Source organism: Antrostomus carolinensis, unplaced genomic scaffold (genome assembly GCF_000700745.2).
Source record: "Antrostomus carolinensis isolate BGI_N321 unplaced genomic scaffold, ASM70074v2 scaffold6819, whole genome shotgun sequence".
Lineage (NCBI taxonomy): Eukaryota > Metazoa > Chordata > Aves > Caprimulgiformes > Caprimulgidae > Antrostomus > Antrostomus carolinensis.
The window spans coordinates 25,700-49,435 of record NW_010336395.1 but is presented as its reverse complement, the minus strand read 5'-3'; the positions used below and the strand labels follow the sequence as shown (position 1 = coordinate 49,435).

At 38.2% G+C, this 23,736-nt stretch overlaps 1 protein-coding gene across 1 annotated transcript in view; it reads right to left on the bottom strand.

The window, feature by feature from the left end:
• Positions 1–17,756, bottom strand: part of EEFSEC (eukaryotic elongation factor, selenocysteine-tRNA specific) — a 94,995-nt gene extending 77,239 nt beyond the window's left edge. The window contains exons 1-4 of the mRNA XM_010174836.2: positions 17,750–17,756; positions 15,106–15,313; positions 11,052–11,148; positions 8,389–8,553 (exon numbers count right to left, since the gene is read on the bottom strand). Coding sequence (XP_010173138.2) covers positions 8,389–8,553; positions 11,052–11,148; positions 15,106–15,313; positions 17,750–17,756 — 477 coding nt within the window. The remainder of the gene's footprint in view (positions 1–8,388; positions 8,554–11,051; positions 11,149–15,105; positions 15,314–17,749) is intronic.
• Between the last annotated feature and the right edge of the window lie 5,980 nt (positions 17,757–23,736).

Below are 23,736 nucleotides of genomic sequence, written 5' to 3'. Positions count from 1 at the left end.
GGAATGCAATGTGAAAGCTATGTTTACCATTTAGAAGCCTACCTTTCCAATTACTATTCAAGCATTCCACTATGATTTCTGCTCAAATGGCATGTGTACATGCATGTGAGTCTGTTTTCAATTGAATTGGATTGAGAACAATTCTACCTGATAAATTAAAAGAAATAAAAATAAAGTTAATGACCTGGCAGCAGCAAAGCTTAAGCAAACAAGTCCTGCAAACACAAGCCAGCCATCCTCTGCTTTAAAAAAGTTACCATAAAGTTTAAACAAAAAGACATTTGGATGAAAGTTTGTGATTACTAAAGCAATGTCCATTAACTTATTTTCAAATTAATCTTGAACCCCACGGTACACAAACCAACAAATGCAACACTAGGTCACTGGAGCAGCAACTGTTCAAGGGGAAAGATGTTACCTACTAAGTCCTAGGATAACATGGATGGTTTTGTTCATTTCCATCCCAGCTGTGGCTTAAGTCATCTTAAAAACTTTCTCCTCCTGTACGCAGCTCACAGGACCATTACTTAGAGTACTCACTTTAGATGGCTCCAGGACTCGTTTTTCAAACTATAAATGCAAGACATTTAGCCCTAGGAAAACAAGGCATATCCTATAGAGGAGGTATCAGAACCTGCTTAATCATCTTCAGAAACTGCTCTTGAGAGGATAACACCAATGTTTATCAGGTCTTGCCCACCAAACACACTCTAGCTTCAGCCTACCGAAACAAGTTCAAAATACCAACCCAAGGTTTCTCGTCTGACCCTGACTAGTGTTAGTTTCAAGTATCGTAGGTTTCAAGCCAAGATGTACTCAAGGGGAAGGGGAAGTAAGTATACACAACTGCACTGGTACTCAAGATTGCAACAGCAGCTGAGAAAAAGGAGGGGGAAAAAACCAGTTTCTTCAATCTATGGATTAGCCACTTTGAAGAGCAAACTTCGAAACTGGAAAAGAAGCCAGAGATAGAGAAAGATGGAAATAGGACAAAAAGGAGAATAAGCAGATGAGTGAAGTTAAAGCAACAGGGATAAACTTAAATGTTAGGTATGACCTTAACAGCTTATTAGATGTTTGGTTTTCTTTTAGATTTTGTTTTAGAGTCATACATGAACATATTCTATTTCTCAAATTGTGGCACTCTCATACTGGGATACAGAGCTTTTCCATCAGATCCAGCAACCCAGTATGTTGCTAACTCACAAAGAGCTAGAAAGCACTGAGCATCATAGACTACACATGGAAGTCACACTTGCCAACAGTCTACACTAGTCAGGAGAGCACACTGGTGGGGAGAATGCCTATGGACATGGTAGACTGCATGCAGTCACTAGTGAAACTGTTACACTTCAGTGCCAAGACCAACCTCAGAACAACTCTACCTGTACAACTTTCTTGTCCATTGTTTCCCTTTTCTTCAGCTCAGTTTCTTTCCCACCTTGTATTTCTGTAACAACTTTCTTCAGCTTTTCTAACAGTTCTTACATGACAAATGACTTACTGAAACCTGGACAGAAAAAAAATGTAATTTGATTTATCTAAGAAAATCAGTCATTGTATCAAATAAAAATATGACGTTCAACTCACACAGTATTTTCATCTACTCAGAGTTGAGATGATCCTACATTTCTTTTTCATTTCGAACCCCACTGAACAGCATACCAGTTCTTTAGCAATAATAACTCTCTGCACTTTCTAACTATTAAGGCAAAATTACCTGCGTGGTAATAGCACAAAATACACACTTCAAATTATCTCATGCATTAACCACAGCCAGTTAGCACTGCAGATAACACTGAACAAGCAATCAGCAACATAGAAATACTGCAGAAGTTAGTCTGCCTTGGAGAACAGTACTGTTTCCAGTAATGCTGCACTTGCATGTGGAGCTTGGATCCCAAACAGTCATTTAAAAGTGGTTTAAGTGGATAGAAGCAAAGCAGAAATTACACACAAATCTCTTCCTTTTCAGATCCACTGTAGGAAGAAACTTGTATACTTTGGATAATTTCTCTAATCCATTCAAAGGCAATCTGTATCCCAACTGTCTCTAACTGGCAGGCAGCACAGGGTATACCTAGACCTCCAAGAAAAGCTGCAGATAAATTTTAGTGTTTGAAGAGTTAATTGTCCAGCACTGACTAGGCCACTTTTCTGCCTACAGAGATCACATTAGACACACAAGCTCCAAAAATACAGTGTATGGTTTGGATTAGCACTGCTCAGGTTGGCTGCTCTCCCCTGGCTTCCTTCCCTTCTGCTCTGACCAAGTAGAAAAAATTTTAAAACCCCATGATATATATCCAGCTCCCTTTCTATTATGTCTTATCCCTGGTCCTGAATAAAACAAACCTTAACAAAGTCCTTTATCTTGCTCCCTCTTTTTACTGTACCTGCACAATACTTAATAAAAAATTGCAAGTGATATGAACTAAACCACTATACCTCAGTAACAGGTAGTGAAATAGCAGCATACAAATCTCTTCCTGAGCACTTTTATTCCTGAGCCTTTTAAAAGTCCAAAGTTCACTAGATTTTTTTTTTTTCCTCTCTTAATACAAAATTAAAATAGATTCCGTTCTTTGCAGTCTTGTGTTTTTGTCTGGATGGGATTTTTTGTTTTGGGGTTTTTTCTGAGGGTATGATGTTGGCTGGTTTTGTTTTGGTTTTTTTTAAAGCGTGAACTAAAACAGAAATAAAAAACAAAACCCATACAGTCAAAAGTTACAAAACCATACATTGAAAATGAGGGAACTGATCTTTAGAACCAGCTCAGCATCTGCTACTCTTATTCTCTCAAGAGACTGAGCCAAAAAGATTTGAGAAGTTTTTATTGCCAGATCTAAATTTCATTCCACGGGCACTGGATCAGGTCTTTAATCCTTTACTTAACCACAAAGAACTGTGCTGAGGAGTTTAATTCTTCCAAAACAACTGATAATATCCTAAATGTTGAAAGCAGAGTACTTTCCATTATAAGCCAAATCCTGCATGTTTTGCTTTTAAGTAAACGCCACAGCAGATGCAAAACCAGTAGGATTCACACTGATGTTTTCTAGGAAAGGAGAAAATCTCCAAAAAAAACACAACCCATGCTTAGAAGTGGCAGACAATTAAAGAAACAGTTTAACACTTTTACTGAATTAAACAGCATGTGTAACATTATATGTATATGTTTAATTTATTGATTTAGGATTTAAGATTCTTGTATTTCATCACTCATATTTTAATATGCATTATGAACTGCTTTTTCATGACTTTATCAGTTACATTTAATTGATTCTTTGCTCCAACCCAATTTGCTGAACTGTCATTCCTCATAGCATTAAAAGAAAATATTCAAAGTGAGCTAGACTTCTTCCCCAGCAGATGAAGCACAGCATTTTAAAGGCTGTTTATATCAGCACTGGGCAAGAAGAATCCAAGAAGCATTGGCTAAAAATAGGTGTAGAAACAGCATTCAGACACACTCTCAGAAAATGTAGCAAGGGCTCTATCTATTTGCAGTGCAAAAACCAGTCAAGATATCTTGAAATTTGGAAGGAGTATATTATGAGGTCCAAAGAACTCAACATTATAGTGGTGAAATCTTAAAGATTTCACCACGGAAGTCCACATACAAGTGTCTTCATGATCCAATTCAGTGGAGTTTGATCCAGCTTCATTTTCCGAGATTGAAACGTTCTCTGACGAGTCTTAACCATGCAACTCTGTGCATAAAGTCCTTAAATATATAGAAATTAGTTCTTACTAAATTTATAGACTAAAGCTCACTAATCAGAGGTCTTGGGACATCAGATAGGCTGAAGCACTCGTGGGCAAAAGCAGATATATCTGTTACGATCTGAATAGCCACAGTGGTCTGAAGGAAACAGTCCTGCAAATAGTATTTGGGTTATTCTATCAGGCACTGGAGAATGGTTTTTGTTGGATGAGCAATAAAACTACAGAATGTTTGCCAAAAAACAGACCAAGGTTGTCTAGCCAACAAAGATGATTTAAAAAAAGTAATCTCTTTCCATATGGTGGAAGTTCATAGTTTCTCAGTATCACACTAACAAAAGGATGCTTCTTGAAAGTCAATATAATTTGACAGCAAATAGGTCCTTGCCAAGACAGAATCCACTAATGGTTTAAACCAATGTTCCCGTTTACTAGGAGACTTGACTAGATAAACAGAAGGAAGTATCTCACGTTTTTCATATTTGATGTCTCAGGTGACCTCTTGAAAGCCTATTAGAGTACCAAAACACTTGTCTGACTACTTTCCACCTACAAAAGAAGCATTTTGTAAACATGTTTGCAACTTTTGAGATTGAAAAGCTGAACGTTAATAACAGCAAACTTTAGGGATGAAGGCTGGACCCAGTATGAATATTCTTCTCCTTTAATGGTAACAGCTCAGACACACCTACCAGATCAAAAATCTAACAACATCTGAAGATGTATCTCCCAAGGTCAGTCCAATGATTAAGTGTCCATCTACATGATTTATTACATAAGAAATAACTTTGTACTATATCACACCAGACACATTATTCAGCATCAGCACAGAGTAAAAAAAACCCTATGTGATCCCTCTACAGAAAAAATTCAATGTAACCATTCACCAGTAACACAGCTACCCAGGTTTCGAGGCACTCATGAGCTGTGATAAAATGCAGTACAAAATGGTAGTACACCATACCTTTATACAGGCTCCAGTGAAGCTACTGATCTCCACCAGCCATTCAGCTTGCTTCAACTTGCTCTAACATTTATCAGTGATTATATTAAACAGAACAGATAGGAACTGGAATGTAAAGCAAGAAGAAAGAAAAGTTTCTACTTCTTGCAAGTCCTGAAAACACCTAACAGTGGTCTTTGTACTTGGCAGCCACGTACATGCTTGGTGGCACCTATACACCTGCAGCACTTGATCTTAGGTAAGGCAATGCTGAGTCAACACTTCTAGGATGATGGGATATATATCCATTAACTGCATACATCTGTCTCTGCTTCTTCACTCAGTTCAGACTTATCGCTTCTATGATCTTTCATGACTCTTAAGACAGAGAGTGATTCTTATTAACCAACCTGGAACATTTTCTGTGCCCCAAGATATCTGTAAAGGAACATATAATCATCTGTTTTACCCAATCTTCCAATATTTCTAATGTGCTTGCAACTGTGCAATCCAAAGCTACAATCACTAACACTGGGCAGAAGGAAGATCACCTACCATACAATATTTTGCATTACTTTTTGCACAAGGATTATTTTTTTGTTTTGTTTTGAGACAGACAATCATAAGAAGAAAAGTCTTGGTTCTTGTCTGGTTTTTTGTCTTCTAAGTAGCTGCTGTTCTTAAGCTACTATTACTTCCCCCCCCACCCCACCCTTGATAAGGAAGGCAGAGATACTTCTCCCCCACTGAAAAAAAACCCATTTTCCTTTTTCAATTAAAGCATGCTATAAAAAGACACAGCAGCACTAGAATGTGACATGCACACTCACTTAAACTAAATCCAGTAAACAAAATATACTTAGATAAATATTTTGAAGTGATTATCACCAAACATATCAATGAAATAAAATGAATCTATGTTGAAAAAAATCCCTACTATTCAGACTCCAGGAACTTTATTATAAAGCAGAAATAAAAATGTCACAAGTTGTTACAGTTTATAAACTGGAAGACTGTAGAGATTGAAAGACTACTGAAATAATCTTAAAGGACATTCAGAATTCTGCCAACACTACATTTTTGCTGCAGAAATCCTAGGTTCATGCTCTTCAAGGTGGATTTCAAGTGCTAGTGAGCAAATAGTACTAACTCAATTGGATACTGAACTGTTTGCTGTGTCAAAGCTTTTTGCCAAACACATATATATAATTTTTCTTTTCACTATATGGATAATCAACCCCAGATGGCAATTTACATAGGCAACAGCATAAAGGAATCCATGCACTGCTGGTGCTCTCAGCCTCAATCAGAGCAAGCACGGGCGTTTGAGAATGTCACTGTTTATTTTTAATTGCTGTGTCCCTCCTTTGTGCAGGTTCAAGCGGTCAAAGATGTCGAAGTCCATTAGTAGAACTGGAAGGTGATGCCACTTCATTTGGTGAGAGGGTTCCTCAAATTTAAAAAGCAGCTGGTTTGTAATGTCCCTAAATGCCCAGTGGGCACCAGCTGTCAATCTCAGTTACCACAGGGTCAGGGCAAAAAAAGGTCAGAGAGAATCATAAACCACAATGTGTTGTGAAATGTGCTTCCTCCGTTACCTTGTAGGCCTGAGAAAGGTTTGACCTTTTCTAGGTATCCTAACCCAACTCTGCACAATGCTAGCAGGGGCAAGTACAACACACAACTCAAACTTAAAAAAGTCACTTCCTTTTACTGTGCCTTGGTTTCCATACCTGTACAACATGAACATGAATATTCACAAGCTGCTAGTGGCAAAAAACCAAAAAGTAAAACTCTGCCCACCACTATTACCACTCAGAGGTATGGACACATCTTCTATTTCATACAAGGCAGTGGAAGGATTAATTTATTAACAGCAATTAAAAATAACTAAAAATTTGAAGGAAGTTGCTAATGCCATAAAAGCAAAGTGATCTGGCTTCTCTTTATCAATGACCTGTTTATCTGCTAACTTGCCCTTCACTTCACTGCTCCCCCAGTCACTTGGGAAGAAAGCATGTTTTAAAGACTCACTTAAAGCCTTTCCTACTGTTCTTTTAAACACTCATTTGCAATATGATTGGGAAGAAAGCATGTTTTAAAGACTCACTTTCCTACTGTTATTTTACACACTCATTTGCAATATTGAAGTTACTCACTATATTTTTGTCATTTTCTCCTTCATATGGATTATCAAAGAGCAGACTAATTCCTAAACTTATTTCTCCAAAACATTCTTGGACCATACATGAAGAGCTGAATAGTGATTTCCAGATATAATCTAGTCATGCATTCTTTCTTTGCAAGAAATAATTACTCTGCTCTGTCTCACCCCCATCTCCCAGGGGAAGTTTGGCCAGTGCTATGCCAAAAGGAAAGTACCGAACTAGCTCTGCAAGGCCCTTTCTGGGCAGGAGCCATCACTCATCAGCCTTGTACTCAATTACTTGTCCCTCCTTGGACCTCTTTTGCAGGAAGGCCCAGGACAGCAAGCAGGACACCACAGAAAAGGAAAGGAACAGTGGCAAGGGGAAAGCAGGAGAGGTTCAAACCAGAGCCACAATCCCAGCAGAGCATATTCCCTGCAGGAATTACAAGCATGGTTCCCAGAATGGGCTACATACTGCAAATGGGAATACAGGCAGCGAGGAGCTCTGCAGTGAAAGCAGACATGATGGGGTATGTACCACGCAAATTACTGTTATGCAGAAGACAGTATGATCTAGACAGCCACAGGCATCACAGAAGAAGCTGGTCAAAAGTTAATTGTCAGCTATCAGCAAGATATTTCAGGTGAAATCAGAATGCCTCACTTAAGTCCTTCACTTGCCCACAGTACAGGTAAAAATGAGAAAGCAGCATGTGTACTCAATGAAAGAACAAGGTCCTTATAGCAATACAACTGCTTATTCTTGGAATGTGAGTGGCTGGGTCCACTTTAAGTGGCAGTTGGAAAACGCTCCACCAGTCTTGACTCATTTTGGGTAATTTTACTAAAAAGGGAAAGTCAGAGCAGTCCAACATGTGTGAAATAGGATTCACCTGTCCCAAGCATAAATTCACTGCATTTTCTTTTAAAGGTTGAATATATTTTAAGGACATAAAATAGTAACAACAGTTAAGCAGTTCAAACGCCATTGAAAGGCCTCTTGACTTTGTACAGGCTCTCCAAAAAGCCCAACGGCAGCAAGCCACCTACTGCATCCCAGCAGCTCTCCCAGAACATGCTGACATTAATTAAAGCCCCAGCAAACAAAGAGAATGTGCATCAAGCATTTCAATGCCCTCTTCTTGTCATTTCCTTCATTTCCAGACATCTCAGGAAGTCTACCTACTCAGATTCTTTTCCAAGCCTTCTCACTGCAGCATATCCCAAATGAAAGTAACCTCACTCAAATGTTGTTCAGTCCTTGGGCACATCCTGTCTTGGAAACGTGCCCACCTTGCATTTCCAAATTTGAAAGTCTAACATGCTAATCTAGGTCAGTCTTCTCTCCTCTTTCTTCAACTAAAATTGAGCAGGTAACTTTATTGGCTGTCTTATTTAAAAATCTCTATGTCTCTTCCTATTATAAACTGACTTATAGCAGAGTACCAAAAAAAACCCACCAGACAGACATTGAAAATAATTGAATAATTTCAGATTGGAAGAGAACACTCTCCTCTTTGTTGTCTCTTTCTATCAGGAAAACCGGGGGGAGTGAAAATGAGAGACTCACCTTCAGGGCAGGGATCTCCACATTGTCACCAAGGCTAACAGAGCCAGAAAGAATAGTCCCTGTCATCACCGTGCCTTGACCCTTGATAGAGAAACAGTGGTCAACTGCCATAAGGAAGTTTCCCGAGGGGTCTCTTGATGGCAGGTGAACCTGAGACTTCAGGACCTGAAAAATAAAACATAAAAGCAGCACCATGCCTGGGTGAAAAGTCATGACAGCCATACAGCAAGAGGAAGGCAAGTGGATGATTGATTGAACAAGCTTGAAGTTTTACTGATTTCAGGCATCTTCCAACAATCTTAGAACACACCAATGTCAAATGAACTGTGTGTGCCACAGAGGAGATGCACACTTAGGAGCAAGAACAGTTCGATTTTCTGCCTTAGAAAGATTTCATGCTGCACATTTAGCTCTGTTAGCAAAACTGCACTGGCAATAAAATTGCTGCCAAACTCAATATAAACACTGCAGCAAAGAGAAAAAAAAAATCCTGTTCATCCCCACTACTTCCTCCCCCACCCCCCCAAAAAAGTGAAGTTTTACAGTACTTCAGCTTCTTTGGATTGTGTGCCTTTAACATCTGCTTTTAAGGTCAGAAACTACAGTTTAAGCCCAAATTGTAATGGCAGAACAAAGAAGAGTCTCTTACCAAGGATAGAAAGGATAATACCTTGAAGCTCAATGGCAGGACTCACACAGCATTTGCCAGCTCTTCTAATATTAGGTCTCAGTTGACAGATATCACTGCAATATGGGTATTTCCTTCAAAGGTTTTAAACCTGTGGAATAACTCAGTAAATCTACCTGGAATCAGATGAAGGCAGAACCAGGGACTTGCCTATTTCTACCTCTCTAGACATTGTTGTGGGTAGCCTGGTTCTTGCTAAGTCAATTCTAAGGCCGTACACCACATCACACCCCCATGCTCATCTCAGGCCACATGTGTCTGGGAGGCTGTTTGACATTCGGTGCTCAGCAGCTGTGTGGAACATCTTGCCCTTGTACAAGCCAGACATACCTACATTTTTGATGACTGGTGCTTCACCTTAACTTCATCAATTTACAAGTATTTTAAACCTGGTAGCATCAGAATTAGACCTTGATAAGTCTGCAAAGAATGATGCTTTTTTTTTTTTAGGACTACTTTCTGCTGCCTGCAACTAACACTGGCATCCCTCTAGGGCAGAGATGCTACTTCTCCCTAAAACTTATTCACAGAAAGGGTGACAAGCCTACTAGCAGCTACAAACTTAAGTGTCCTACTCTTTACAGTATAAGCTTCATGCCATATGACTTATCATATAACCTATTAAAAAAAATAAAAATCTAAGAATTTATTCTCTTCCCCTCAAAAAGAAAAAAAAAATCAAACAAAAAACCCACCAACACACACTGCTGGAACTAAGGATACCTGTGAAGCATCAGTTTGCTTAAAGTCTTCTCTTGTTCATATGGGTCTGATATAACATTAGTTATATAATCATCTGGATTTTTTTTTTCCAGGCCCTACCTCATTCAGGGCACGGGGTAAATCCAGGCCATGCTTTTTATCTTTCACAGATGTGCAAGGCATGCAGTAGGCAGGGCAGAGTATCACAGAGAAAGACAGTTTCATCGTGAAGGCAGGTGCTGCTCCTCTAGAGAATGGATTCTTCACTTGCTTATGCCAGAACTCCCAAGCACTGCCATTCTCTTAAAAAATGAAACTTGCCACAGGTAATCACTGGCTATATACCTCAGACTGTCCAAACAGAAACCCCAAAGCTTAACAGAAGCGCTAAGTGCTCACAACTGCAATCAAAATTGTCAGGTACTACGATCTGAACACAAGCATGTCCCAAAAGAGTTCCTAGTTTCCTTAAATTTGGCAACCAAAATTAGTAAACACAGTAGATTAAACTCCTTTGTGCCTCAGCTTCCCAATCTAAATATGGATTAAAGTCACCTCTACACTTCATATAGGCCTTCTGGAAGTAAATTAACTGTTTGCCAAGTGCTCAAGACCACAGTGGTGTGTGCCAAAGAAAAGTCCGGGAGGAAATTAATCATTTTGAATGCAGAGCAGTATTTAAATGGAGTCATGAGGCCACAAAGAGAATAACAAGAATTAAAACAAAATACAGGCTACCTGCTCCCTAGCTGAGCCCTGTTCATCCTATGAAAGGAATGAGGTTTGGGTTGTTTAGAATAAAGAATCATGCACTTAAACACTGGATCATAACATACACATGAAGGAAGGAGACAATTCCCAACATGTAACTTTTGAATGCCTGACTTCACAACTTCACTGTTTTCTTAGCTGTGGTACAATTATAAAACAACACCTACCAAGGATTTGGCACAGTCTTAAAGCTATTTTTAGTCATTATGCTTCATAATTGTTTACAACTTTAAAACCAATTTCACCACACATGACAGCTGTTTCTTAAGACATCGCTATTGAAAGGCAATGAAGCCTAGTAGCTGAAAAAGGAGATCCACTTTTGGGGCATGAAAACTCAACTTCTCCATTCACTGGAAGGAATTCCTAAAGAATCAGGTTCCTTAAAACTGACATTAATGTAGGAGCTCCTCAGCTTTAGATACTAGTACAGTCTATTCCAAAAGACTTAAAGAAAAGCTTGAGCACATTTTATGTTGTTATTATGTTCTTCAGCAGGTACCTCAATTAATTCAGAAACACCTAGCGGGTTCTCAGACTCTGGGGCTTCTGGTCCACCAGGCTTTGCTGCAACAGCAACAATAGGACACCCACAGAACCTGAAAGAGATAAAGATTCTCACCATTAGACCACAGATCTCCTACATGTGTCAACATAAAAGTAGTTCCAGGTTCATCTGTCATTGAAGGCAAGGAAACTCCCACAAATTACAATTTATCTGCTCTTCCCCCATAGTGAATAACTGAGTTTTTTTCTTGATTTACTAGCATCTGCGATACTGGACTTCACCATGAAATCTTCAATCCTGTTTAGTATTAGCTACTGATTTTACACTGTGGTAGTCAAAAGCAAGACTCCAGTTTATTTCAGAAGCAAAGGTCTGTTACCTAGTCCTATTCCAGTGGCTTTGCATTCAAGCCATTTTGCCTGGGGACAAACACTGTTTTCAACTTACATTAAAACAATTATAATCCTAGCTGTAGAGTCATAACCTTCAAAACAGGAGCCAAATGCAAGATGGCACATGATGTCTACCTGAGTCTGCAGGCAGACTGCAAGGTCTGCAGACAACAGAAAGATCTAAGTCTACTGAAATCAAAATTTATGAAACTCACAAATCTTAAAACATGCAAAGGTTCAGAGAAGAGCAGTAACTCCACAGTTGACCTCAGTTTAGCTTTTCTCCTACAATGAATTTTACTCTTAATATTCAGCAGCTTTTTCTACAAACTAAGTCAGCAGACTTAACTTTTGCTCCCTAAAATGCAACCTGGTGTTTGAATCATCTGATAGTAGCTTGTTTTGCCCTCATTTTGGAAAGGGCAAGTTAGACTAAGTCCAATTATTACTGCATTTTTGCAAAAGTCAAGTTTAGCCATGTAAAAAAATATATATACTAAACCAATGGAATAACAATCAGCAATAACACAAAAAAGTGATTGGTTCTCATAAATACTTGGATTCTTACGCAACAGATTAATATCAAAGGTAATTGTGGTCATCCTTTTGACATACACCCCCATCCCTAGATTTTAATTTCAAAAAGGGAGTGAACTGGAAGAAAAAGACAGTGCCTCGGTAAAGAAAAAAAAATGTGAAGTTCTAGAGAAGAAGCTCATCTAGTGACTAAACAGTAAGCAAGCATATAAGGTATCTTCTTTGCTTATATGCCATAAATCTGAGGCATCTAGAGACAAAGGGTAGTAAAAACATGCACTGAAAATTCCCATGATCAACCATAAAACTTTTGGAAATTTAATTTTCATACAAATACTTTAGGACACTGTATTGCAATAAATACAAGTTTATGGCAAACCAGGTGCTTTACTCCTTTTCCCATATATCAGAACAAACTGGAATAATCATATACTGCCCTTGGAGGCACTTCTAAACATGATTCAGCCCCACTAAAACTTTTACTCCAGCACATTGATTTATTGTCATCAGAGTTTAGACCCTGTTGGACAAAGATAAAAGCTGGCATATGCAAAAAAAATACGAAAAAAATAGAAGTTTCATTCATAGGGACAGTTTGCTTCTACTTTTGGTATCAATCCATGGAACAAGCAAGTTTCAGTTAGGTTAAATTTATAAGTGTCAAACTATTCAAATGTACAACAGCTGATTCCCTCTGACAATTTTTTTCCACCTTCCATGGTATCTCCTGACAACACTATAATTACTTCCCCAGTGGCAACACCTCTATAGCTGCAACAGACTTCAGATTTGCTTACTGCTATGGAACTGAGCATGCATGCCTGTGTGTAGAGAAATAACAATCAAAATAAACTATTCCTGGAAAAATGCTCATTGCCAAGTGGTTGGTGTCAGAGGCAGCTGTCAAATGGTCTCAGTATATGCTCTGCTAATAAGAGTTGTTCAGAAATACAAAAACAGCTAAAACACATGCATTTGGAAATTCAAAATCAGGTTGGAAAGAGGCTGTTGAGAAACACCACACGCCTAAGATACAATTGGACAAGCACTTTTCACTTAAGCCCAGGTCAGCAGTGCTGTCAGAGCCCCATAAAGCACAGAGTGCACATGCAAAAAACAATTTTTGTTATGAGAAAAATGCACAGACATATCCAATAAAAGAGCATTTCTAAGATTCAGAGTTCAAAAGAGTAATTAAAACATTATGACAAGACCATTCCTCTCCAGGTGTTGTGATCAGTTGATACACATCCTTGTTTTAAAAGGGAGATAGAGGTAAGGACCTCACAGTTACCTTCTCAACTGTTTAAAAAAACCTCACTTCCCCTTCAGTTTTTGACAAAGTCTGCTAATTTTTGAGACATGCTGTAAAGACCCATCTATGCTCCAGGATATAAAGAGAAGATTTAAGTCAAGCAGTGTACACAAAAAGTACTTCTGAATACCAGTTTCCTTACAAAAATTTGTCTTCCTTTTATGAATATGCAACCAGAAATGTCTTTTTTCCCCAATCATTTGCAATACAATCTTGGAGTAAACCAAGAATGAAGTACCACCTGCAGCAGCAATTACTGCTATTCAAGAAGAATAAACAAATTTTAAAAGAAGGACAAAATAAAACTGAGCAGCATGTTAAGACAAACTCTCTTAAAAATCATTAACTTTGTAGCATAGGTGAGAAACAGATAAAAAATAACTATTAATTGTAATACTGCTTAATTCATATTCTATGTATCAACCTTTCAAATAAACAAATAAAATCATTAGAAACCCATTAGATAATTATCTCTAAAATTTTCTTAACTTTATTATCTCAATGCTATCCCCACAGGGATTACCTGTGAATCTGATCAACAAACTCAGAGCTACAAGGAATTATTGATCCAAAATGCTTTGATATTGCAGGTGTCTCCTTTCTCTATCTCTCTTAAAACAAGTGACAGCAACATACAAAGAAAACCAAGCCATCCTGTATTCGTTTGCCCTTAAATCAACAGCTGCCAGAGAAAAATTGAAAGTTGTAGGATTCCAAATTCACAAGAAAGAATTTCACTTTCTTGGTGACCTCTATACCATTCCCACAACAGTGAATGGACCCAAGAACACAGGAGCTGGAAAGACTCCAACATCTTTGTAGTCACTACTGTGGCAGTTGTACAGCTGAAAAGGGACACTGCCCTACCATCACAAATAAGCTAAGCAGGAACTGCCATATCCAACCATGCTCTGCTTTTTTTTGGTCCTGGTGAAATTCTCTCCTCTGTACATTAAATCCTATTCCTTTGATTTTTCAAATCAAAATGTGGCCTAACAGTTATAATGTGGGAGTCAATGTTCCCTTCTGACCCTGGGCAGAGCAAGCTGGGCTTCAGTTTGTGTAACCACTAAATAAATATTGTGTCTGTATTGTATCTTCCCACTTCAAACAGCCACATTTCCGCTCATGAATCTCACTGCACGTCACTCATTATGGACCTTAATTAGTTTACCTAAACAGGACTGACAAACATCATCCCAGCCAGAGCCACATTACACCATATAAACTTCCATCATTCTGCTCTCTTGGGGCAACTGCATTTTTGACCCTCAGTTAAGGAAAAGCCCTAACATCTCCTTTTCTCTGGAGTGGAAAAGACTGGCAGATCACAACAAAAGTTGCAAGCTCACAAACTAAAATAACCCCCCACCACCAAAAAAAACAAACCCCAAAAAACCCACACAAACAAACCAACACCCCCTCCCCACCCAAAAAAAAAAAAACCCTACCCAACAAACAGGAAAAAAACCCAAACAATCTCTCCCATACATACACCGCCACCACCACCAGCCCCCCAGCAGTTCCTCACCTGGCTATCCTGGCTTTGTTTTATCCAATCTGAACTCTAAGCAGCCCTTTAAACTGAAAAGCTTCATTATAGAAAAATATTTCTCTACACATGATACCTGCAGATACAAATTCAGGACTGCATTTGAGTTTCTGGTAATCCTTCTACTCTCTGATCATCTTTGCTAGACATCTCAGCATGTTTAGAAGCACGTTGGAAGGGAAATGTGGGTGAAGTATATTTGTTAAACATTTTGTTGTTACAAGTTAACCATTAACATTGCTGTTAACTTACTTAGTATTTTCCAAGGTCTTCTGCATTTTCTTAGTCATCTTCTCAATGGCACTTTGTCTCTTCCCCTCTGGAAGGAGATCTATTTTGTTCAGAACTACCACCATCTTCTGGCAGGCAATTTGCCCAATTACCAAGCACTCTGCTGACTGTGTCTGCATCCCTTTTGTCACATCTATTACAAGCATCATCAAATCAATAATCTGGGCACCTAGAGGAGAATTCACAATCAGTATTGCAGCAGCATAAAAAGATTAAGCATCATTTTCTCAATCAGTTTACATAAAAGCTGTCAGTATATGTACAAAGGCCCAGAAATATGAACAAAACACAAGTCACAGTAAGCACTGAATGCACAGCTGTGTTTGAAAATAAGACTTCAGGAACTTAAGCTGCGTGATAGTTTAAGAAGTATGTAACAGTTTATATATATTTATATATACTGAAGAAGTATGTGATATTCCTCCATATTAATGGTTCCAGTTTAAGGATTTTATCACTGCACTAAAAATAAATTAAGTTACCCCTGCAGCAACACAAGCATGACATTTGCCTCAATTAAAAAAAAAATTATCTAAGACACTAAGCAAGAATATGGCACAGCCAAAGGAACACACAGCAACGCTGCAGACAGTGGCATACTCAGAGCAAGCCCAATAAAAGCCAACTACCTGTCACAGAACTACGTCTGCAATGCTCAGTCTCCAACTGCTTCCCAACATTTCTTCTTTCAGAGTCCAAAATTTGATAAAAGCGAAAACAAGACAACCACCACCAAAGGTGGGTTTACCCCAAGTCTAAACAAATCCCTACAATCCCTTAACGTGAGGAAGAGGTGATTTAAACCCTGCAATATATTGTCACTCACTCCCGAGTCAGATCTACACAACCTGAATATGCACTTGATACACAGCCACAAACAGATCTGATTCTTAGACCTCTTCAAGAAAAAGTTCCTAAATTTTAAGCTGAAGTTACCTACCATGCTTCTGGATTATTTTTATTTTTCAAAGTATTGTTGTCATGAACCCTTAATCTTTTGATTGAAGCAACCTGAATTTCATGGATTTAAATTAGTTTTCAAAGAAGCTTTTGAGGAATGTTGGGTCTTCCAATAATTACATTCAGAATTTTCCTGTCTCATTACAGGTAACTGAAATACTCTGAATACCAAAAAGAGTAAGGTTTAAAAAACTTTAGTGCTAAGAAAGTTTAAACATAAAACACTAAAAAAATAAATCTAAAGGTAAAGTACCAGAAAGTCGTATATCAAAAAACACATTTGGAAAGATGATAGAAGCTAGAAATCATGCAAAATTGTAACATTCTCAGTTTAAGTACTTTTAATATTTGCCTTAAGCTTTTGATCAGAAGAACAATAAATTGATACAACTGTTCCTTGTTCCTTCACCCTCTCCAACCTTTCCCCCCCACTTTTTTTTCCCTTCTTTCCTCTTTTTTAAGCTTTTACAGTGGCTATGACAAGAGCTACCCTTGTTCACAATTCCCATGAACTCAGGATAGGAAATCATTCTGAGGTTGAAGTGCATGGGTGAATGAGTGGGTGGGAGCTACAACAAGAAAAAAAAATTGGTTACAAATGACTATTTTCAACCTACCAAAGCTTTCATCTTGTAATAATGAATGCTAAACCCTTCAGAGTGCTAGTTGGATAATTATGACATTTCCAATGCTCTTGCAGAATTCTCACCAATCATTTCAAATACCTCTCAATGACAAATTGAAGATAGATTTTATATCTTCAAAAGTGCTCTTAATTTTTATTGTTTCAAGAATTGTATTTATTTAGAATTTGCTTAAATTATAACACAAGCATCATCAAGGATGTACAAAATGCTCAGACTTTACACACCACACAGAAGTGCAGACCTAAAGGACAGGAAGCAAGTAGAATGGACAGCGTAAAAATAGTTCCAGTGAGACAAAGCACTTCACCAGAATGCAGGCAGTTTTGTAAGTACATACAGCTTTTTAATTTAATACAGCATCCATATTCTGTGTTAAACTATACTGCACAGTAATTCTTAATATACAGGTGACATCCTTAAAAGGAATGGGAATTAACAATTAAAATGTAGGTGACAACCTTAAAATGAATGGGAATTAACAATTAAAATATAGGTGACAACCTTAAAATGAATGGGAATTAACAATTAAAACCAAACTATCAAGTCAAATTGATTACTAATACTATAAAAAGTGTAGCTAGTAAAGTAACAATGCTGCAGCTTAAGTTTTAGCTAATTCTGTTATGACTGTTAGAGCACGGCAGTCCTTATGCTCCGGAATTAAGCAACCAGATCCAAATATGGCCTTGAAAAGCATGGCTGATAAGATGCATTATATATGGTGTGGAATCTCTTCCCTCCAACAGGAGACAAAATCTGCACCAGAACTGTTATATGCAGTTTCAAGTACAAGGGCCACTTTATCTTGAAACACTAAATCAACTGCTATGAATACATTTGTTGTAAAGCAAATGCTTGTAATTGCTGTATTTATGAATCTATTAGCAATACTTTAAAAGAGCCATAAAAATCATCAGCCCAGTTGCTAGAAGGTCAAGAATGTCTGCCTTGGGGCATTTCATAGCAAAGAGAGAATAAAAGAAGAAAAATAACTGTACAGTCCATGGAAGAACTCTAGAAACACCAGAAAATATATCACAACACTCCAGACAAAAATATATTACAACTCAAGGAAATGGCAGCACATCCAAGTTCACAAATATGAGCCTCAGTACAATTATCATGCCTTCTCCAAAGCCCTAACGTGTTAACTGGCCACAGTTCATGAGAGATGCTGCAAGATGGAACAGGAAGCATGGCAGGGGGAGAGCTAGCACCCAGGCAGGGTGGGAAGCTGCTGCCCTTCAACAGAGTCATGGAACCAAGGGAAAGATCAGGACAGCATTGACAGAAACACTTCAACCACATTCTCCTCAAGGCATGAGGATGTTTTGCACACATCTACTCACGCATATCAAGATATGAATGCTCAAGTTCACAGGACCCTTGAGTAACAAGGCAAAAAAAAACAGTGCTGAGAATTAGTTCCTCAACTTCCCTTTGAGCTGTTCAATGAACCAACTCTGACAATTCGCCTTCTTCCCAATCCCTCAGTCTTCTAGAGAGTTTTACATTTTGTTTTAATTCTAGAACCCATTTCTTTGGGTGCCTTTCATCCATGCATAACAGTTAATTAAATACTAAAATGAAGTAACCTAGGGAAGTCAAACAAAGTGCACAGGGATTCACAAATGTAACGTTTCTAATCAGGAAGGTTGGCAGGTCACTTGTAACAAGGTGACAAAACTGTCATAGCATATAAATAGTAATCGCAGAGTTACAATATGCTTAACTTAATATTCACTATTTAAATAATCTCTGTCACACCAGTAATCAATCAACTCACTACCACGTTAGATTTCAGTCAACAAAAGGAACAACACTCCTGAAGAATTTTCTACAGCAGAGCAAAATTTAACTAGGAAAGGCAACATAAGGATGGATTGTAAGACTATAGTGATGTATGAAATCTCACTTGGAAAGACCTTTTATTTGAGGCATAAAAATATTACAACCATACCAAGACTACAAAAATGGTAAAAAAACCAAAACAAGGTGATGATATCACTCAAAGTGGCACTGTGACTACAGAATGCCTGCCACGGGAACAAAAAAAAGAACTGAAACATTTTTTTGCTCAAAAGGAAACATGATATTGTCCTACAGGGCTAAGAAGAGTGATATGGAAGAGATGGGTGCTCCTCAAACCCTTCAGGCAGGCAAATGGCTTGAAATGACTCTGAAGAAAGCAGAGAGGTGCAAAGGACAGGTCTGTGTATAATGAAGCAAAGCAATCAAGAAAAATACTTTATCTGCATTGAAACTGGTCAAATAGAATCAATTATAAGGTTAAACTAAGGTATTCAAAGCATTTTCTTTTAAAAGACAGAAGTGTAAACTTTTATTTGCTGTTTCATCTATGAAAGAGATGTTCAAGACCGTTCAGAAAGATAGAGCCCTCCAGACATGCCACTTCTCACTTTGCTTGAAAATGAAAGATCAACTATCAGTGTCTCCTTCGTGTGATGACATACAGCTCAGATGTAGCCCTGTAAAAAGCAAATGAAAAACTAGTTGTCATCAGAAAACACAAGGGGGTGGAGAAAGATGGGAATTACATTGCAAGACAAGCAGCTAAACCACAGCAAAAACACGAAGTAGATAGTCTGAGTGAAGAAAAACAAACAAGAACAATAACACACGAACAGGGAGAATCTGGATGACAGCCAGATACAGGGAAAATGCAGTAAGACCAGCAGCAAAGCATGGCAGAGAAAAGACTGCAAGAGTCAGCAGTACTCATTGGTACCACAAAAGTGACAGGGAACACAGAACTCGGATATAAAGATAAATACTTTCACACAGAAGAGAAAGAAAAAGTCTGGTCCCTACTTTGAACAAATCACATCCAACCCACTCTTGCTTCTGAATTTTGGGGGTATCTGATTATGAACAGTCATCAGGGAAGTAATTTATTGCTCTTTACTCACAGGACTAGTTGAATCAGAGATGTCAGATTATAACAAGTTTCAAAAGCAGCAACTCAGTTTCCCTGAACTGGCATCAACTCCATTTCACCAAGGGAAGGGCAAAACGATACCACTTGTATCACATCATTCGTAGCTCTCACTCTTGATCCTGAAAGAACTCACCAAGCTTCTGGCTGAGTACACTGAAGAAATACAGATGACCCAGAAGAACAGTATGCATTTTTAAAAAGTACTTACTGAGAACTTCTAATCTTCACAAGAAAATTCATTGCATTCTCTGAATTTATGTTATTTAAGACATAACTTCAAACCTTTACTGCAATAGGAAGAAAGGCCTACCCACAGTTAGAATCAGGGAATCGTTTGGTTGGAAAAGACCTTTGAGATCATCAAGTCCAACTGTAACTGCCTACTACTAAACCATACCTCCGAGAACCTCATCTACTCATCTTTTAAATACCTCCAGGGATGACAACTCAACCACCTCCCATTCCATTGCCTGATAACCCTTTCAGTGAATAATTTTTTCCTGATATCCAATCTGTACCTCCCTTGGCACAACTTGAGGCCATTTCTTCTTGTTCTGTCACTAGTTATCTGGGAGAAAAGACACACACCCGCCTCACCTGTAAATGTGTTAAGTACCATGACACCAACCTTTGATTTCCATACAGCTTATATCAGTAAAGCACACTTGATTTTGCTCACTGAAGCTTACGTAGACAAGCTCTGCAATGTTTACATGCTACTGTCTCACATCCTTACACAAAAGCACACAATTAGTAAAACCAGATCTGTCATATCAGTATTCACAAGGAAATACCATCTAAGTGCCCAACCTACATGCTGAGTTTTTAAAACCTAAAGCACTATAATTGCCATGTTTATTTTGTAACAGAGCATTACATCTTAAATAACAAAACTCCTTCAACCTTGGACACGAAAGTTGTTGCAGTTCTGTATGTACATGAATTCAAAACACCTTATATTTGTGCAACCTGTTGCACACTTTCAAATTATATATCCAAACTCCCAGACTGAGCTGCATCTGGATGAGCTGTACAGCAAAGCACAACACTTACAGTAAGTTAAAGAGAGCATTATTAGGTCTAGGGAAAAAAAAAAAACAACCAAACAAGAAAATCCCCAAAAAACCAAACCAACCTACACACAGAAGCATTTTGGCCTCTCATATTACTTTATCAGTTCCAAAAGGTTATTACTATTTTATTATATGTGCACTGTGCCCAATTTCAGAATCATTGCTATGAACTCCAAGCACTAAACTAGCTAGCAATTTCATCCTTACTGAAAACAAAAACCAAAAGGTATTTTCAACAAATATGCAGAGTCTCAATTGTTTTCTCTCAAACAAATGCATATGAAGAACATTAGAGTATTTACAAGTACTTCTACTTTGGCAAGCATCAGTTTAGTATTGCATTAGATTCCCCATAACCTATCAATATAAAGCTGACTTGGCTCCAAAGGAGTAAAACCTGGGCTAGTGGAGGGAAGAAGATGGAGTCAAGTCCTTGTGTGAACAAGGGGGAGGTTTTGCACATCATGCAAGCACAGATTCTGACTCGTGACTTCTTCAGGCTACTGTGTCCTATCCTGTTTGTGGTAATCTTTTTAGCTGACTTTGCACAAACAGTACAACTCTCCTGTTCACAGGCACTGAAAGGAAGCAGAAAATGGAATTTGAAATGTAAAAATAAAATAATTGTGGGCCATGGGCTATAATTTGATTTCATGCTTTATGAGGAAATGAAAGAGGACTTCCTTAAACATACTTTTTTTTTTTTTAAATATGCTTTTTACCATGTTAGGATTTCCTCCAGCGCAGAAGAGAAAATAGGATTGTAGAAAATGCACTGTTCTCAAGTATCATTGCCACTCAGGGGCAAAGCTCTGTTTTAATGTGCACTTCCCATTCTGGGGAAGAGGAAATTCTTCAATTAATAAACCGGGTGGACTGAGGCGAGTTTTTAAGGTTTAATCAATTTCATCTGCACATAGGATAAAAAGACTGACTATTCTACCATTTCTGCCTCCCCTATTCCCCTTTCAAAAAAAAAAATCAAAAAAAAAAAATCAATGTTTTATTTTAAATTCTTTGAGGTTAGTATCTCCTGTCTCAGGAAATATTGTCTATATCATGCAGTGAGTATGAAACTTCCCCCTTCCCAGCCCCCTCCTCTTTTTTTTGTTAAGAATCTTTATTCAGAAATAACTAAATTATTCTCTGCTTTCATATACAGGGACACCTTGGGAGATGCTACAAGTCACACAGGATTTTGCTAGGTACCTTAGGGGAGGCATTGTGATGAATAAGGAAGATGTTTTACAGGATAGGAAATCTCCCAAAATTTAAACAGAAATAGGAGGTGTGAGAGAGACGCACACACAACTGGAGCACATGAATTACACATGAAGAAACCCTCTGTAAAGCAATGCAAATCATGGATCACAACTCATACCACAACCGTCATTAGGAAACACTTTGAGGAGAACAGGAACTCATGGAGTTCTAGCATCCCACCACCATTTCCCAGGCATGCTGTTCCTAACAATTTCAGCATCTGCAAGCACAACCAGGGAGCTGTGCAGCTTCAAACTCTGGATAGCTTGGAATATCTCTGATAGCGAGGGTCAGACTGGCAATCCACAGGACTTTTCTCTGAATGCACAGTAAAGCTTAGAATTACACGCATTATATTTGATTTCTGAACAATAAAGCAAGCGCTGGTTGCACAAATTCCCTTTAAATGAAAACCAGCCACAGCAGTCTTTCCTAAACCGAGAGCTACAAAGAGAAAGCAGGATGACCATAAGGGCATAATTCCAAGAAGTTCACTTCCTATATGTCAAATACCCTGTTTTCCACAGTTATTAATTTGCAATCCTGAGTTCAACTCAACTACAAAAAGTGATGGAAATAGATAATTGCTAATAAGAAATAAAAGGTTTTTTTGCAAAAGATCTTGCACAAGAATCCACTCAGAATATATTTTATACCTCGTCTCCCAGATGAAACTGTGTCCAATGTTGTCCTGAAGAGGATAAAGACAATGAAGGCCTCTACCCTCCCCCTTTGTCAAGTCATCCAAGGATCTTACTTGTTTGAATATGTTCTAACTCCATGTCAGAAACAATTCTGTGTTCTTCAAAGGGAAGAAATGCCTATAATGATCAGAGTATGTCAATAAGCTTGACTGGCCATGCTGAAGGAGCACAAACAAAGCTGATAAGGCCCCTGTGAAGGTCACGCTAAGCTAAGAAAGGCTGAGGCATATCTTCCAATAATTTGTTATTATAGGGTGATCTAGCTATTGCAATATTGCACACGGGGAATAAGCCTTTATTTAACAGATGACTTACTGAGGAAAAAAAAACCAAACAAATCTTAAAGTGAAAACCCTCTCAAAAAAAGCATGGAAGAAAGGTCATCAAGAGATCCTTTACAAGACTTTACAGAACATAAGGAGTTTGGTATTGCCTTTAGCCTCTTCAGAGAAGTGTTGTACACTGGGTCATCCATGAAGCCCTAAATCATCTTGGGAAGCTTGATCTAGCTTAAAGGTGGCCCATTTAGAAATGGCTGGCCCACCTTTAACGGGTAAAACCAGATGACTTCCAGAGGTTGCTTCCAACCTGAATTATTTTCCAAGGAGACAATGCTGTAAGACAAAAACACTTTAAAAAAAAACCCACTTGTCCAAAAAAGCACCAGCCTGAGAAATGTCTGAACAATTCTGCAGTTTCTACCACTATAGTAGAGAGGCTACTCCAAAACAAGGCAAGTACAAGAATCCCTCACTCATTATGATCTGTCTAAATTTCACTGGTAAAACACACCTTAAAGTTACATGGAGTTTTGTACAAAATACACACAATAAAACAAAATCCTTCCTCCAAAGGCTCCCAAATAGAAATCACTACCAAAAAGAGATTGCTAGGAATCTTTTTAGTTTAGGTAACAGAATGATTTCCTACACTTTTCCTCCCCTCTCCCCAGCATAATAAGAAGCTAAGTACATCTAAGTGTCTCA